Here is a 19,186-nt window from a genome sequence, read left to right on the forward strand (position 1 = left end):
CAAATCGCGAGTTTTAGGCTGATGGGTCGTTTTCTCAAACAGTTATGTACTTTTGGCAAAACAGGTCCCTCATCTTTGAAAAAGATGACATTCGGCCCCCTCAAGTTTCTGACATTTACCATYAGACCCCTCCTGACGTAATATCTTACATTTTTTGTCCAATAATTAAAAGAAAACACTTTTACTTTATTTTTCTTTTTTTGTCTTTCTCTTCATTATTTATTTATTTAAGATTTCTATAATTATTTCATTTAGTTTATTACGTAAATATTTTAACACTTCAAATAAATTTATAAAAAATATATTTAAATGCTCATATAATATTATTTATATATTAAAAACAAGGGTTTTACATGTGGTTATGAAGGAAGCTAACCCTGGGTTTAACAAGATTTCACGTGCATCGGCTAAGCAAGATTGTGTTGCTAGTTATGAGATAGACAAGAAAAGAATTAAGAAAATGTTAAGCGCTGTCAATCGTGTGAGTATAACAACTAATATGTGGACGTCGATGCAAAATATTCATTATATGGTTGTTACTTGTCATTTTGTAGATTCCGATTTCAAACTTAACAAATGCATATTGAGTTTTGTTGATGTACCACCACCTTATTCGAGACTATGTATATATAATTCCCTCTTTAAGTGTTTAAAAGAGTGGAATATTGAGACAAAGGTTGCTACTTTGACGGTTGACAATGTTACAACTAATGATGTGGTGGCTACAAAGTTGATGGAAATTATGAATTTTCAGAAAAAGCTTGTTGTTGGGGGGAAGTTATTTCATGTGCGGTGTTGTGCACACATTCTCAATTTGTTGGTTTAAGATGGTTTATCGAAAATTAAAGACATTATTCACAATGTTCGTGAGAGTGTGAAACACGTGAATGCCTCTCCGGGTCGATTGCATATATTTAGCGAACTTTCCAGGCAAATGACCTTATCAAAGAAGCATTTGATCTTAGATGTTAGTACCCGATGGAATGCTACGTATGCTATGTTGTCTACGACCTTGGAGTTTAAAGAAGTGTTTGTAAATTATGACGATCGAAAATCAACATACAAGACCATGCCGACCTCGGAAGCTTGGGACAAAGTTGAAGTTATTTGCTCATTCTTCGGGCTTTTCAACGAGGTTACAAAAATAATTTCAGGCATTATAAATTTTTTTTATGGTTTTCATTATAAGTCATTTTTTCGAAGCTAATCACCTAATTCTCATAGAATTTTATTTACTTCTTTTATTTTATAGGCTCTGAATATCCTGCCTCTAATTTGTTTCTTAGTGAGTTGTATGGAATTAAAGAAGTATTAGATGATTTGTCTTTAGATGAGAGTAAATATATGAGAGATATGGATCTCAAGATGAAAAAGAAATTTGACAAATATTGGGGTACTTGTAATTTGTTGATTTCCATTGGTGCTGTTTTAGATCCTAGATACAAGATGAAGTTGGTTGAGTTCTCTTTTAGTTCCATTTATTCAGCGGATGAGGCACCTAAGAAAATGAAAATTGTTCAAGATACTCTTACTAAGATGTTTGAAGAGTATGTTGAACAACATAAAGCGACTAATGTTGTTCAAATGAGTAGTGCACCAGACAAGAGTGAAATTGGAGTTAAGAGTGGTTATAACAAGTTAAGTTCTACAGTTGGTATCAATAGTGGCACGGCAAAATATGATCAACATATCATAAGCGTTGACACTTTTGCAAGTGTGAAGTCAGAGTTAGACATTTATTTAGAAGAAGGCGTGTACATTGGTGATTCAGGTGCATATTTTGATGCCTTGGAGTGGTGGAAGGAGAAAAATCTGAAGTTCAAAATTTTGTCTAAAATGGCTGCTGATGTTTTGGCAATTCCAATAACTACTGTTGCTTCAAAATCAGCTTTTAGTGCTGGTGGAAGAGTTATCGATGCTCATCGCGCCTCTTTAGGGACGAAGACGGTAGATATGCTCATTTGCGGAGCTGATTGGTATCGTCATCATTATGGACTACACAAAAAAAAAACCAAGGTAATTTGTTTAATCTTATCAATTATGATACTTGTTTTCTTACAATAACTAATAATTATTTTGTTTGTTTGTTGTAGAAAACTGATGATATGATATATATTGAACTTCCATGAGGTGACAACTGACAAATGATGATGAGAGGATTGTTTTTTTTTGTTCAAATGATGATGGTGATTTATTTGTTTTTTGGTATATTAATGATGGTTAATGAATGATTATTGTTTTGTGTATGTTTAAACTATGGACAATTGGTGTGTAATAGTTAACTGAATGAAAAATAGTGGTGTTCGTTTATTTATGTTCGTTTAGGCCTGTTCGTTTATGTTCGTTTAGGCCTGTTCGTTTATGTTCATTAGGCCTGTTCGTTTAGACATGTTCGTTTATGTTCGTTCGTTTAGCTTGTTAACGAACGAACATAAACGAACAAAAACACACCTTATTTCTAAACGAACGAACACGAACACAATGATTTTCGTTCGTTTACCGTTCATGTTCGTTCGTTTGTTCGGTTAAGTTAAACAAACGAACATGAACAAGCCTTCGTTCGTATTCGTTCGGTTCGTTTACAGCCTTATTCCTGGTTTATTTTTGGCTTATTGGTTGACTGAACGAGCCAATAAGAAGTCTCAAAGTCAGCATCGTTCCATCACTTTCAAAAATCAGAATCAGAAAATGACATATTTATAGAACAGGTCCTTCTGGTTTGGACCTGTTAACACCTGACACACCCCTTTAACTATCACGAATTTATAATTTTCACTCATGTCTTGACTTTTTCTTTCACCTTTAGTCCGAATTTTTTTTAAACTTCTTTTAATTTCTTTATTTATTTAACACACACACACACACATATATATATATATACATATATATATGTATAAATACGTGTGTGTGTGTGTGTGTGTTTTAATTCAAAAAATGAAAAGAATAATAATGAAGATAAATTATTTATTCTTCGAAATTTTTGGGTTTTACAAGTTAGTATGTGGAGGGGTTGTGAAATCCATTAAAAAGGGCAAGACTGGGAGAATTTTGGTACTCCACAACCTCAAGTATCGTGGGAAGTTGCGTATCTCACTATTTGGCGAACCTTTGAGAGTGCACGGGGACTTTACCATGACTTGAAGTCGTGTGTCAGGTTGCGTGGTTGACTGTCAATGCTATAGAAGCCAATTTTAGGCTATTTCCTCCATTCTTCTCACTTAACTCATTTCTTCTCCAAAAACTTTTTTCCCCTCCTCATTTGCTCTGATTTAAGGAGCATTTATCTCACTTCTCCAACCAATCTAAGGGGTTTAATCATCATTCAATCTAAGGATTCAAGTCTATAGTTTAAGATCCAAGGGTTCATCTCCATTACAAGGGTTTTCTTGATTTCTAGGTTTTTGCCTAAAACCTAGCATTGTGAGTTCATCTCATACTTTTATAAAATCATAGACATGTTAAAATGATGTATTTTACTTCCCCTAAGTTTCCATTACTAGTATTTCACATTTTGTTGATTTTGGATCAACTAGGTCAAAGTTGGGAGTTTAGGGATTTTATATATTGATAGAACAAGTATGTAGAATGATTTTAAATACATGAGAGATGTCTATTTCAAAGTTTTGATAAATGTTGGAACTAAAACGATAATGTTCATATTATGGTATCTTGTTGATAAAAATGGGAATTTTGCCCACGTGATGGTTATTTGTAAATAAATGTTTATATATCGAGTGGAGTTTGTAATATAGATGGATATATATATATATATATATATATGTGATTAGAATGCAATAGACCCATATGCATAGAAGTCGGTTCTATTTAGCATGCTTGAGATGGTACTCCCAAATTGTAACTTGAAATAGGCATTGGGTCATTATAAGCAATAAAGTGTGGACTCTTGGAGTCGGGCATTGACCAATAACCAATATAATGTAATTTATAAGTGAGTGAGCTTAACTAGGATTTTGGAGATTTCAAGGTATAGACCCAGTGTGGTTGACCTTGATGTCTCCATAAGCAATAGTTGTGGAGCATGTGAGCTTGTTAAGTAATTAAACTATACACCTGGAGTGGTTGATCTTAATGATTGTTGATTCGTAAATAATGCTCATATAACATTGCAACATGACTAAATTATGTTTCGTCACAGTCAATGGCAAGTTGGGTCTCCTCCGTTATCTTGTGATGTTTTACGCCCTTCCAAGGGTAGATGTGATTTTATTATATAAATGGACTTGGTTAAAGCTATGTTTTCAAAACAGTTTTAATATTTTGTAGCTTTATTCAGTAATTGTTTGTTCTCAATAGGCGTTAAGTCTAACACTTTTTCTTATGTGACATATATATCATGAACTTCTAGCGGCGAGGCTCCTAAGGCTTGAGTGGAGCGTTAAGTGCCGGTAGAGGCATTTTTGGGTTACAATCTCTTGGAAGCAAGTTGTACTAATGATATGTTATTCTTTTGATAATTGTAGCGACACCCGATTTGTAATATAGATAAAAAATTGATTTAGATTAATAGGTTGTTAGTTACCATCCATTTAATTTGTGACTTCTCTTATTATTTCCCATTTGATCAGTGATTATATTTGATGCAACCTTAGGTCGTTTTGAATTTACAGGTTTAAATTGTCTTCTGTTTTTAGGGTGTTATATAGTACCCCTAACATTTTAAAAATAACAATAAATTTAAAGCTCGGTGAAACCGACATTTTACACAAAATAAGAGTATTTACCCAAAATGTATCAATGTTTACAAGATAACGAATAACAAAAGTTAAATATCAGAGTTCTATAGACTTCTATCTAAGTATAGTATAACTAGATGTAAGTTGCGGGTTACATCAACAACCAACGTTAGTTATCTTCAAAAGTACGGTAACTCTCCAAAATGTCTTCCCCATTTATGCCTCTAAATCAAATTCCAACCTCTATTCACCGGTCTTTGGGCCTGACACTCCTATTACCTACTACATATGTTAGTAAGAAAAGTGTTACACTTAACGCCTAGTGAATTAAAATAATTTATACCAAAATGTAAGACCGTATTGAAGATGAAGCATTTATAAAGAAGCACTTCCTTGAATTAAGGAGTAAACTGCAAATAAGGCATTAAGCCCCTTTAATCTTTCCTTCTAGAAAATCAATATAGCAAACACTTTATCTTATGATAACGGGGGAGACCCGATTCTATCAAGTGGCGGAACACAAAGTAAGTCACATCGAGATGTTAACGAGAAATCACCGTAGATATAAAAGCCATGGTGTTTACTCCTCTCAAGGCTAAGATAAGAACATCAAAACTCCTTACTTAGATGGTCCCCACATTTACAAGACGAGGACATCAAAACTCCTCACTTCCCTAAAGCCAATGTTCCAAGGTGGGAACATCACAAACTCCTCTATTGTTTCAAACCAGTGACATCAGAAAATAACATAAAACTCCTCTTTTGATACAATGTGAACTATGCATATGAATCCAATGCGACAAGACACCAAAATATGCAATGTACATACTTGAATAAACAAGCATTCCTTGAGCTCATAATCCAACCATATATTATATTATAGATTCCAAATAATAATGTAAGCCACACAAGGTGGGCAAAATGCGTCAATTTAACCAATAAGTGAAACCAAGATAACAATATTCATGAATCCATAAGATTTCTCAAATGTTTAAGCTAATAATCAATAAAAGTAGGTAATTGGCTCAAAAAGTGAAATTATGTGACAAAGGGACCACTTGAGCTCAAAAGCATCTCATTTGTGGTAAATATTTACTTGATTTAGTTTCAATGTGTGTTTTAGTCTCCATTAGTCTATAAAGCACTTCATAAAAACGAATATTCAAACTTTTATCCAAAATCCCACAAAAAAAAAGATAACCCAGGATCAACCAATTGTCAAAACTATTGGAGAATTCCATAGAAGGGTCGTTTATGATGAATGATTAAGATAGTTTGACACGTGTAGATCTTTAAAAACATAGTATGAACTCATCTTGGAGGATTTCTAGACAAAACCTAAAAAAATAAAGAAACTCTAAATGAGAAGAGGGGCTCGAGTCTTGATCCAAGCTTGAATCTTTTGGTTTAATGACTTTCAAAGGATCCTTAAATGCAAAATTGAATGACCTCCAACCGGGATTAATGAAGATAGAAGAAGTGGGAGAAAATAGGAACCTCTAGTTGTAAATCGGGTTTTAAACCCTTAAGATGCTTTTGCACGACTTTTCCCACGACGAAAGTCACCCATGCCCAAGTCCGGAAGCTAACAGTGAGTCCCACGGGTTTGGCCACGTGTTAAGCCGCATTAGCTATTGCTTCACTCCCACTTGACTCATTTCATTCACTAACACTCAATACTTCAAAGTGACGTAACCCACTTTTATTTTCACTTACAAGATCATAAATAGGAATTGAGAATATAAATCTTTCACGGGTGTTACAATCCTCCCCTCCTACTAAGGAGTTCGTCCCCTAAATTTACACATAATCAAAAGCCGTAAGTAGCGTTTCTTCAAGTCTTCCTCCACTTCCTACCGATGATGCTTTAACCGAACCTTGATCGTAATGATTTTTTTGGGGCGTAGTTTTTATGACTTTTGCTCCAATATTGCTTCCGGTTCTTCAACGCAACGATCCACTCTAATTTATGACAGTGAAGTTACATTTGCCTCTCTCGCCAAACACTTGTGTATGTAGCAACGTGAAAGGTAGGGTGGATTCCGTCCATTTCAGGTGATCGGTCGAATTTGTATGCTTGTAGACCAACCCGACTCACAATAGGGTCCAATGAAGCGGGTACTAGGCTTCCCATGCTTTTCAAAACGGATAATACCCTTATACCTTCAACATAGCCTGATTTCCCACTTGAAACTCCATCGGCCACATGTCCTTAGACTTTCACTGGTTATTTATTATGAATGATGTAAATCAATTCATCAAGAATGATGTATCATATATCATAAATAGTTCACATTCACTATTCATGATGAATGTTGGAAAATTGGGGACACATTCACGAGATGCTCTTCGTTGTCCCTCAGTTTACAACGGAGAAAAAGGTTTATAATTGAACTTTTCTCTTCAACCTATACATACAAGATAAAATGTTAAACACAGCTAATACCACATAATGCTTCTTAAAAAAACTAATAACCAACATAAAAACTATCTCACACCTCAATTTCTCTGTCAAATAGAGAAATTGAGGTTTTTATTCAATATTTTAATCCTATAGATTTTCTATATTGTTATAAAAAATAGAAAAATTTACTAGTTTAAAAAATCCTTTAAAACTTTAATGTATCAAGAGAGTAATTGATTTTTTATTTGTTCTTAAAAAGAATATTAAATTATTATTATTTTATATAAAAAATTTAAATATATATTAAGATAATATAAAATATTTTAATAAATATTAAAATTACAGTTTAATATTTTTAGGAATTGTAAGTGTAGATTTAAAGAATTCTGAAGAAAGGGATAAAGTACAAGTTGTTATGCATAAGGTACCACCACTAAATAGGGTAACAAAGTTCGAAATCGCCGATATCCTCTTTTAAAATGTTGGAGCGACGACACGAACACAGGCTTCTGTTTCCATCATCTTCTGTTTCTGCTTTAAAACCCTAGAAAACCAGAGAGAAAACTTCCCAATTTTTATCCATAGATTACTTGTATATTGTAGGACGATTTGCGTACAGGGTAACATGGCTGTTTCCCAGCGAGAGCAGGCACTCTCTCTCCTTGCCGCTGCAAACAACCACGGAGATTTGGCGGTGAAGCTTTCGTCTTTGAAGCAAGCCAAAGATATTTTTCTGTCAGCGGATCTTGCGTTGCTTGCCGCCGAACTATTCCCGTATTTGGTCGAGCTTCAGTCTTCTCATGAAGCCCTTGTTCGAAAAACCCTTGTCGAGTGAGTTTTCATATGTTCAAATATCTTATATGTTTCATGTGAAATTGATTTCTAGCTGCCATTTCTTGACAATGCTTTGCCTTGCCGAGCGTGATTTTGGTAGTACTAAATTATTTCAACTGGAATGTATTTTCTTTGTTGGGGATTCATGTGAAAGGTAACACAATTTTTGATGACTTGCAAATTTTTTATACTTAAACTGGAACATCAGATAGCTGATGGTCCCAACAATATTAATGATCATTGACATTCGTATTGGAACCTTATAACTAGACTGTGGCGATTTAGTTTTCCAGAACTACAAGGCATTGAATTAATAGCAGTAGTTCTAGTGCTCCCTCCGACCCCCAAAAGGTTACTTTGACATTGAAGGTGAACTTTTCATTGTCGAATTTGATATGGTCACTTTTATTAATTCTATAGATGCACTCAACTTTATAGCAAGCATCACGATTAGGAAAGTTTAGATCTTTAAGGCCCAAAAAGAGCCAGAGCAATTCTTATGGAAATTTTGATGCTTAATCTGTGTCAAGAGCCATGACATTTTTAAGTGGAACGGTACTAGTTTTCACATACAATATCAAAGTCTTACTATTGATGTGAGGATACTTTTTGTTATATTGCTTGGAAAGATTGGATACTTTAAGGTGAGGGATAAAGATGAACAAGAATTGGGACATGTTCTACCGATGTTATTGGAAAGGAATATGAATTTTGTGTGTTATTAGTATAGATTTCAAGGCCTTTAACTCTTGTAAGAATAGTTCCGACATCACAGATAGTTCAAAAAAATTGTTTGCAGTTGCTTATACTTGTGTGTATAGATGATAAGATTCCAGTGATTTCAGGCAAGGAAAGTGACATGTTTTTCTGATCCATGCCTTTTCTTCTTACGGCTATATCACAGTCCCAGTGAACTCATGCTAACCCCTTCATGGAGTAGCTATTGTGATCCAGTTTTCATTTATGGTAAATTGGTAATATATGCATACTACATGTGTATCCAAGTGTCTGATGTGAGTCAGCCACCCGCCATGAAGTACCATCTTGAAGGTATCTTAGGGGATGTTCGGTTCATTTTCCTTAAAGTCCTGTATGGATAAAGATGTTTGTATTGATAAATTTGTCTATATGAATTTGATAAGTTGTTGTTCCGTTGTTATGCTGAATAAACAATCTGAATGGTGAAAATGACTATTTTACCCTTTGTTTTATATTAAACATTTGTAAATTAAATTTTAGAAACAAAAAATTGAACCAAAACCTAGATACGAGATCTTTAACCAGAACTCAAATAGCAAAAGAACAGATGTAGCCAAACCAATCGATTAAAGAACAAATAACAAAAGAACAATATCAAGATGAAGTCTGTATCCTCCCAAGTTTTTAACCCTACAAACATGTCGCCCATACCCAAACCAGAAGGGGTAAACAAGAAGTCGAATCTGTCTCCTTTAGTCAAATTGCAGATGATATCATATCCATTAGAACTTGGTAAAGTTATTAGAAGATATCAATTTTTGATGGGGATGTATATTCTTGACCATAATACTTTTCTGTTTCACTAAAGTATCACTGGATTGGGATTTTATGTGTCTGACTGTGATATTAGCTACCAGCAGAAGGTCCGAACTGGCAGCCTTGTTGATTTAATTTTTCATAAACTTTTTTGCCAGTGATCCATCTATGTCTATAGACACCAGGCATTTCGTCACCCTTTCTATGAGTTATGGCCTGTAACTTTGGATTTGGAGCTATTCTAATAATTGAAAGAAATTTCAAACGAATGGAAGATTGGAGTTTAAGCACATGTGGCTGAAACTATTGAGTTCATTATCGTAACATGAAATTATGAAGACGAGGGCTCTATGGGTTAAGATCAGGGATCATTCCCATTTACCTTTGTATGACAGGGTAAAGGATAAGAAATGGCAGACTTGGAACACTGTCAGGATTGGCAGCAGCAGTTTTCAGTTTTAGAGTAAAACGACTTCTATTGACACTGTGACTTACCTTTCTTATAACAGTGTCTCAAAGCTGATGCCAATTAAGGATCTTCCCTTTCTATGTAGCCACTTGTTTCGAAGTCAAACAAGAGTACTTCTGTTTCTAATATCATTGCATCCTGCCATAGAGCATGTTTTTCCTTTTCTTCTTATGCCATAATATATTGCACTACTCCTCTCTCTGTTATGGCCAGGCACTTCAACAAACAACTTCTCCTGTACACAAATGCACCACTGTATTAACATTTTTGTTGTCAGATGGGTGGCATATGTTTTTTTTATACTTAAGAGCAACAGATATCGTGACTATTTCAATGCTAGAATGACTGTATACAAGTGGGATATTTTTAGCATTGTTTGAGGTTTATGTGTTCACATATTTCTTTTGTTCATGCTAATATGATTTTATGTCGTTGTAGGGCGATTGAGGAGATCAGTTTAAAAACAATGGAGTATTCACCAGTACTGATGCAAGTGTTGTTGACGCTACTAAGTGATGATGATTCTGTTGTTGCTCGACAATCCATTGTTGCTGGCACACATATTTTTTGCAAAGTGTTAGAGGAGTTAGCGTTGCAGGTCTCTTTTTCCTTACTTCAATTGGCATCCCATTTGATACATGCAGAGCAGTCTAGATACTTGAGTATTAAATTTGGATGTTTGCTATACTACTTTAATTGTGCTGTACTTTATAGGTATTCATATACCTTGAAGGTTTGTTTTTGTGTGTGTGTGTGTGTGTGAACCCTACAATCTATAGTTAGTCAAGTGCTTGTGTAATTTGCGCCTCTCAAACTTCTTCCATGCATTTATCTCTTGAAGATATTGTTGATGGAATTAAGAGAATTTATATTCTATTTTGAGAGAACTTGAGATCTAGGGCATTGCTTTCGTGTTTTATACTTCTTCAAGTTTCTTGCAGATTGGTACTTGCTTAGTACTAAAGGTTTGGTTATTTATAGTGCTAGAGACAAGGATTGATCGTTACACTGCCATCAATTACACCAATAATCTAAAGTTTATTATATGGCAATGTCATATATTTTCTGGCACTTATTAATCTACTCATTCATATTTAGACACAACTAAAGCAAAAACAAGTTTTACTTTTTTTTTTATGTAAACTTCAATATTCTTCTTTGCTTTGCTTTTCTCACAATGTGTCTAGTTGTTTTATCTTCATGAAACTTTATCTTGAAAATTATAGTTTCACCGGCATGGTCTAGTGGAGAGATGGCTTGAAGATATCTGGTCTTGGATGATCAAGTTGAAGGACACTGTCTTTCAGATTGCATTGGAGGTATTATCACAAGCTTCAATATTTGCATTTTGGCTTTCTGAAGTGTAATATGCTCTTATTGTGATTGATGCAGTGTGTCTTCACTAATATAGAACTTGGTATTGTTTGCCATGTGTAAAAGTTTATGCATTAAAGTCATTAATTATTTTTACGAGATTGTATAATTGGAAATATTTGCATGGGTTATGCTTTGTTAGGCTTGTATAAACAAGCCAAGGGAAGAAGAAGAGAGTGTCCTTATGTCGGAGGATGTTTTGACTGGGTTTTCTAAAGAAAAAGATAATTTGGGGGTTGGAGGGTGCTGCTGTTTTGTTAGATCTGTACTCAACTCTGTTACAAAGAGACCTCTTTTTCAGTGCATAAAAATGTTTTTTATGAGTTCTATCTGCAGAACTGCTAGAAAACTTGTTTACTGTCAAATATTATTGTCAGATGCAATTGTAGAAGCATACTTTTCTTTTCTACATAAAAAAGTTGAATTGGCAAAAGAAGAAAACCACAAAGAGGGTGAAAATTTACGTGTGCCCAATGGAAAATGTTGTTTTAAGCTATTCTACACTTTAAGCTAATTGTCATTCCATAAAAAGAGGACAGAGATTTGTGACTGCATACTTTTTGTGAAGAGGCTTTAATAATATACTTGGGTAAAGTAGACTTGGGACAACTCACCTTTCTGACAAGAGGGTAATAGACGAAGGCCAGTTGTTTCAGATCCTAATTTTTGGCAGTTACATTATGCGTGTCCTACCTTATTGAGGCTATTGAGCTAGTTACTTCGGATATCTTCTAAATGCTAAAAGGAAGTTACGAAACGAAGAACAGAGTTTTGAGTGATACACCTTAATTTTCTACCCATCATTGCAGATCTGTCATGATAGATGGATGTGTACATAGACGGTGTCTCAGGGTGTTGATTTAGTTACCACCTAATGTTGTTAAATGTTACCATGCACACGACTAGGGTGGCAGTTTCCTACAGGAACTGGTGGTAGTGGAGAGGGGTAGCACTAGAGTCTTTGCAGTTAAATAGCGTGCTATAGCTCCGCTATAGTGGCAAAATAGCAGATAACAGTCCTGGCCAAAATAGCGGTGTATTATAGCAGTACGCAAATAGTGGCTGCTATTACTGCTATTGACCGCAGTTATGATACCAAGTAGCAGTCCTATTACCAAAATTTCTTTTTGTGCTCTTTTGAACTCCTTTTTTTAATTTAAGTTCTATTTGGGCTTTTGTTGTGTCATTTATGTGGGCTATTTAGAGTCAAACTTAGGCCTGCAAACAAAAAGGAAAACGATTAAATCAACAATAGAAACAATTAGGTCAAACTTTGGTATCGATTCCAAGTCCAAAGCTTTGCTCATTGATTCAAAGTCCAAAAAGCTTTAACAGCTCGAGTTCTCTTCTCAATTACGTGGCTCCACGGGTTTTTTGCTGGAGTTTTCTTCTCATCTTGACAGCACAGCTTCTATTACTATGTTGCTTGTGTAGTTTGAATTGTTTGATTGTATTAGACATACAATATTTTAAGTTTTGTATATATTCGTATTTATTTTATGAACATAACTTCTTTTACCGCTACGTCACCCGCATAATCGTTATTTCAAATGAAGGTCCCGTTGGCTATTTCTGCAATGGACCGCGTTAACTGTTTAGACTAGGGTAGCAGATTTATATTGGGTCCTGTAGTCGTGAGGAGGGGCAGGACTAGGGTAGCAGATTTTTACAGGGACGTTGTTTTGGGGAGGGGAAGGACTAACTGGCAGATCTTTATAGGGACTAGTAGTTGCGGGGAGGTGTAAAAAAAGGGTAGTAGAAATTTACAAGGTCCTGGCATGGTTGGAGCAAGGGGATCTTGCCCTTGTACCTCATTTTGCGAGGTTTAGCGTTTTCCTATTTTTTGATTGTATATGGTTTTATGCTATTACTATTAAGTGTTCTTATTGCCTGTTTCAGTCTTTTCTCTAGTATTTTTCTCTTTTGCCTTGTATCCTCGGCCATCCTCTGTCTTTTTTAAAATTCTTGCAACCTTCAAAAATCTTTTTTACTATCTTGTCTCTACAAAACCATTTCACAAGCCGTGGATTTTCATGAGAACGTCTCTACCACTTGGGATAGAGGAAGGTCTGCGTACATCTTACTCCTCCCAAGATCCTATCTCCTTTTGAATGTTTTTATTTCATTGTATGGTCAAGAGGAGGATTAGAATGCCTTCTCAAGTTCTTGAATGGGAGGGTTGATCCTCAGTTATGCTATTGTTTAATGTGAAACTGTTGATATGATGGTAATAACCACAGTCGTTGTTGAAGTGCAGGTTTCTGCTAAATGTTATGACTTTTAAGTTTTAACTGCTGAAAAATTCAACATATCTGTATTGGTAAAGAATGGGTACTTGCTTATATGCTATATCTGTTCTCTGGCCTTGGTGAACTTTATGTTGGAATTAGAGGCATAACTGTTCCAGCGCCTTCTAGGACATTATTTTATCTTATTGGGTATATACTGTATTAACAGGCAACTGTATTTTGTATATTTTTACTCTTACCTCTCGTCTTTTTCTTGTTTTTATCAAGGAAATTGTTGCGTTCTTACTTTTTGATATTTCTAGTGACACTTTTGTCATAAGTTAATTTAATTGACGTGCACTTGTTGTAGGCTAGGTCTGTTGGTCCAAGGCTGCTTGCTATAAAGTTTTTGGAAACTTGTGTATTACTCTTCATGCCTGACAATGATTCTAGAGGGCATAATACAGAAGGTATTGCCTATTTTTCATCAATGTTCATGGGTTCGGTTTTTCTATATCATAGTTGTTAAATATGTTTGGTTCAACTATCAAGTTGGTTTTTAATCATTCACATTTAAACTTTGGACATTGCTTTCACTATAGCAGCAACTAGAAGTGCACAAGTGTTCAATGTTTCATGGCTGGCTGGTGGTCATCCTGTTCTGGATTCGGTTGCACTTCAGTCAGAAGCAAATAGATCCTTCTTAATTTTACTTGATTTGTTGAGGTCGGCTAGTGTTCTTCCGGGCTCCATTACGATTTCTGTTGTTAGTAGGTGAGATACTATCCATCTGCTTACCTTACCTGCATTCACTTTAAGATTTTCTTCACTGTCATCATGGTGTGTTCTCAAATTTTAATGGTTATGGAAGGATTTTTTAATTGTAGAAGTAAAAGAAAAAGCTAATTCATTAATAGACAAAATATTTTGGTGGGAAACAGTTACTAGAAAATGGAAGTCAGGTAGTCTTTAAGCTAAGAGCCAGATATGTTTTATAAAACATGAGGTCTCAATTTGTGTGTCACCTGGTAAATCTCATTGTATCTGGTCTTGCGAACTCTGCCAGTCTGAATGCTGAATGATTTCTAATGTTTCTTGGTTAATGGTGTAACATAATTGACACTTGAGTGTATCAGCTTGTTAGACGTCGAGTCTTCAAGTTTAGTGGTATTACTTCTGTTGCTTGATGTTATTTCAACAACTTCCATCTCTTTAACTTCTTTCATTGGTGTTTATTAGTCATTCATAGTAAATTATGGACATTTTTTGTCTTTTGTGAGTATATGTTGGTTTCTGTCATTGTAATAATGTATACCTGATGTCCCTGATTCTTTTATTCCTGGCGTCTCACATCAAAATGAGACAGTGATGGAAAAAAAGTCAAGAGAGTGTCTTCGTCAGATGCTTATGGTCTGTGGTTGGGAACATCTTTTTGTTGCTCGTGTTGTAATTTTTGAAATGCTAAACATAGAGAGCGTTGTTGATGTCCATTAGAGCAACTCAACCAAAGCCAACTGAGGACCTGTCCTAGTCACTTAAGAGAGTTGAGACCTGGTGGAAAATTTCCGGTATGTTGAGTGAAGTTGTGCATGCTAAGTTTACTTGATTATCCTGGAATAATTAGGGGACCGGCACATTATTCTGTCTTTTGCTGTAAGAGAGGTTAGACACCTATGGCTTGAAATAAAATGCATCATGGTCTGAAGGATGTTATGGTCTGTTATTATTCATCCATATCTATTTCTTTCTCTCAAAGGCTCCTAGGAATTTCTGATGTCTACTGCTCCATTCCCTCATCATGATGTATATTTGAATTTTATGTGTTATGAGACAGTTAGGCTATTAGTTTTTTGTGGAAGGTATGTGGAATGCTTTTTGTAATGGCTGAAGATGACTTCTATGTACTTATTTGTAATAGTGTTTATTTGCTTACCTCCGGTCTTTAGGTTAAGTAAATGCCTCGAGTTATATCAATGTTTTGTTTTTGTTTATTATTTCTTTGGGTGAGAATGTCTCCTTTCGTCTTGTCTGCCATCTATGTATGTATCCTTAAAAGTGAGCATGACTGCTGTTTTTGCTCCCTTTGTAATATCATTGATAACAGATTTGAAGTTCATGCAAATCCATCTTAACTTTGTAAACAGTAATTACCAACATTATCTGTACATCTAAAATAGTCTTTAATTTCTAGCTATGGTTGTATACATGTGAAAGATAAATTCTTATCAGTTGAGTTCTTATTCTTGACTTCTACAACATGGTTCCTTGATGTCAAATGCAATTCTGTACTGGAAAAGAGGTATTTTAAGTTTATGGCTTCTAAATAAGGGATCATCATTGCTGCATTCTGATATACTTTATCAGCCATAGCATTCATACAATTAAAGATCATAAAATTACATTTGAGACGCCTCTTTTGGATAGTTCTTGGTCATGGCTTTGCTTTTATGGCTTCATTTATATACTGGCCAGATTCTAGGTTTTCTTTTCATTTCCAAGTGCACTAGATGGCGTTAGTTCCTTTCAATCGTAGAAACAAATACGTATGTCATAAAAATTCTATTGGTATGGTGAGATCTCACCAAGGATCTGACATATGCAGCCGTGCTTTGTTAGAAGACAGCTCATTTCTACAATTTCTTCTCATGACTTCCACATCTCCGTAAACACTCACTGCTGTGATGAGGCTCTCAAGTGACAAAAATTCATTTATGATATATTTTTATTATAGAGGAATTTCCCCATTGTCCCTGTGGTTGGCTTACACCATTCGTCCTGCCTCTAACGGGCGCTAAGTCCATCCATTAAGTTGAGGGTCGTTTTGGTCATTTTGCCTTTTTTAATTGAAAGAGCTGGTGTACAAGTGTGTAAAGCCTGTGTACAAGCATTTAGGGGGGATGGGTTTTATTTTTAAAAATGCTTTAAGTGCTTGTAAACAAATTTTTTAAATAAGAAGGAAAAAATTGACCAAAATCCCCCTCAACTTAATGGATGGACTTAACAGCAGTTAGAGGCAGGAGCGAATTGGTGTAAACAAATTGAAACTATGAGGGCTTGCTGGCAATTGGGGAGTTTGAGCAAACCACAAGGACGATTGGTGTAATTTACTCTATTATATTTCAATGTCCATGTTTTTGTCAATGTGATTAATACAAATATAATTTTTTAGATTTATGGTTATGATCGCACATGAAAAAAAAAAAAATTGGTTTTGGCTTCCTTTTCTCTGTTTCAAAAACTGGAGATGTTATTGGAGCTGGAATCAGGTTGTAGTACACCTTGAAGTGCTTGTTTGTAATATTGTTGCAGCATGGTTGGAAGCATTGTGCAAGGTTAATCAGATTGGATGTATGCATGGAATTGCTGAATTGGTGGTTCAGATAATGGGAGATAGGAGTTAGCTGATGTCAACACCATCTCCTAGCTGGAAATGGGCGATGGCTTATTTGCTGAGGGATTTGATAGCATTAAGTTTATATGTTTTAAACTGTTTGAGATCTTCTGTTCTCCCGTTACACGCTGTATATACATACCCTTGTATTGTGTGAAAGCTGCCTGTAAATGTAACTTAATTGACCTGTGGCACACATTGAATAACCGTAATTAATCAAATATCATATTTTGGTGATGGCAGCTTCAGTAAAATGTCCATCATTCTGTTGGTTATGGCATTTACTCCTTTCATCTCATTTGCCTGACATTTTGATCTCTTTTACACTTTAATTTTTAGAATATTTTGTACAGGCTATCAACCAACAATTTTTGCACTTCAGATCTCAGATTCTCACTTTTATTGATTTTAATTTAAAGGTTTTTCACTGCAACAAAAAGTTATTGAGCCTCCAAGAAGCCTAGGGTGCCCAGAGAAGACATGAATGATAATTTTGGTGCAGTATGTTTTTTTTAAGTTGCATCCAACTTTTCTGAAATAAACTTCAAGAAAAAAGTTAGCTATCGTTTGACTTGTTTTCTTGCTTTCGGTGTACCTCGTCTGCATTAATGCAGTTATTGTTTTCTTAATAAAAAACTGATAGGGTATATGAAGCTGAGGAAATTCTGGAAGGGGAGTGTGTTTTTGAGTGCATATTGCTCTTTTTCTCTACCTAAAATGAAGAACAGACTGAAGAATCAAAAACTGATATAGGGTATATAGATATAAGGAAATTCTGGAAGGGGAGTATTTTTGAGTTCATATGGTTTTTTCTCTACCTAAAATGAAGAAAAGCTGACTGAGGCTCTAGTCATTTCTTTTCTATTCTATATCAGGAAACAATGCTTCTCCTGGGCCTTCCATGTCTTGGTCTTTGTGCATGGATGCAGACACCCTGGGCTGTAAAATTAAATGAAGAATTTCATGGTTGCTGATTGCCTTTTTCTCCATTTCATGCTTGAGGACTGGGCCTGCTGTTGATGATGTTTAACTGTACATTGCTAAATGTTATTGACAGAAAAAGTTACTTCATTCAGGTTCAAGAAGTTGAAATGACAATAAGCCATCATACTTTTTCAACAGATGCACAAATGTTGAATTCGTTCGTCATTGAACTAAGTTGCATGAACTAGGAATATGTTTTAAGTTGACATTGTGAACGATATTTGTAGATTTTTACTGCAGCTGTTCCTTTTGCAATTTTTGATGCATACAAGAAGTGCGAATTCAATAACATCCTTTTATGCTCCTTATAGCATATTTGAGGAAACCGCAGCTATTGGTGGTGCCTTCATTAGTTTTCCTTCACCCGTGTTAATTTGTGTCCAGGTCCTGTAATAATTAAAAGATGGTGTCCTCAAACTGAAGGTTGAAGAGCATAAAATAGTGTAGTTTTACAATATCAACTATGATTTGTTTTCTGTTTGTTGTATGGTGCATGTCTTGGTTGATTTTCATCCCGGCCTTGCTTCATGCTACAAGTTTAGGATGATATTATTATTTGGTGAATGGTGATGGCTAATCTGCAGATTGACAGTGAGCTGCTATTTCTTTTTAATTCATTGCCATCTGTTTGATGTCAATAGAATCTTTTAAGCATCTGATATTGTGTCTTGAACTCTTGATGGTATCCACACACATTTAACTTATTTTAGTGTGATGCGTCATGATGGTTTCTGATTTGTGTTTTGAAGGCACGACTTTCTTTATTGTTGGTCCTAAACGTCATTGACAGCAATATTCATGCTAAATTTTACTTATTTTCATGTTTCTTTTAAATTCTTTTCCTTGAATTATACATGCATTTGCACATATTAATATACAATAAGTTTGTGGTCGTCATCTGTTTTAGTAATTACTTGATGCATGGTTATGTTGAAAAAACCTGTATGCATTTCTTCCAATATCTATTAATTAATATTTGTAGATTCCCACATGTGATTCTTGATACTTGTTATTGCACTTCTGAAATCAAAGTTGTGCCAATATGAGAGGATCATCATCTCTTTTTATGTCCTTCAAGATGGGAAAATGATCCTTCCATTGCTGTGAAAAAAGAATAAAGATGCACAGTCAAACTGAAGTTTGGAAAGCGGCTACCTAAGCTTATAAACTTGACAATAGAACAAGCGTTGGGCATTTCACAATTCAGTTATATAATCTTGACCATCAGGATCATGCAGGGTGGGCCATCAGCAAGTCCCCTAACTTAGGAATTGGCAATGTCAATGTGTTATC

At 35.0% G+C, this 19,186-nt stretch overlaps 2 protein-coding genes across 6 annotated transcripts in view; both read left to right on the forward strand.

The window, feature by feature from the left end:
• The first annotated feature begins 934 nt into the window (after positions 1–934).
• On the forward strand, positions 935–2,129 carry LOC112511354 (zinc finger BED domain-containing protein RICESLEEPER 2-like). Its single transcript, XM_025116950.1, has 3 exons — positions 935–1,154; positions 1,253–2,016; positions 2,094–2,129. Exons 1-3 carry the CDS (start codon positions 935–937, stop codon positions 2,127–2,129), a joined length of 1,020 nt encoding a protein of 339 aa, XP_024972718.1.
• A 5,474-nt stretch (positions 2,130–7,603) lies between these two features.
• Positions 7,604–19,186, forward strand: part of LOC112511296 (symplekin) — a 28,081-nt gene continuing 16,498 nt past the window's right edge. For 3 of the 5 annotated variants that reach the window (XM_025116864.1, XM_025116867.1, XM_025116866.1), the window contains exons 1-5: positions 7,604–7,929; positions 10,355–10,514; positions 11,143–11,235; positions 13,889–13,988; positions 14,121–14,292. In XM_025116864.1, coding sequence (XP_024972632.1) covers positions 7,724–7,929; positions 10,355–10,514; positions 11,143–11,235; positions 13,889–13,988; positions 14,121–14,292 — 731 coding nt within the window. In that variant the 5' untranslated portion in view covers positions 7,604–7,723. Of the gene's footprint in view, positions 7,930–10,354; positions 10,515–11,142; positions 11,236–13,888; positions 13,989–14,120; positions 14,293–16,827; positions 17,147–19,186 lie in introns of those variants that run through there. The other 2 variants (XM_025116868.1, XM_025116865.1) reach the window with 2 other exon arrangements.

This window comes from Cynara cardunculus (assembly GCF_001531365.2).
Source record: "Cynara cardunculus var. scolymus isolate 2C chromosome LG 4, CcrdV1, whole genome shotgun sequence".
Taxonomy (NCBI): domain Eukaryota; kingdom Viridiplantae; phylum Streptophyta; class Magnoliopsida; order Asterales; family Asteraceae; genus Cynara; species Cynara cardunculus.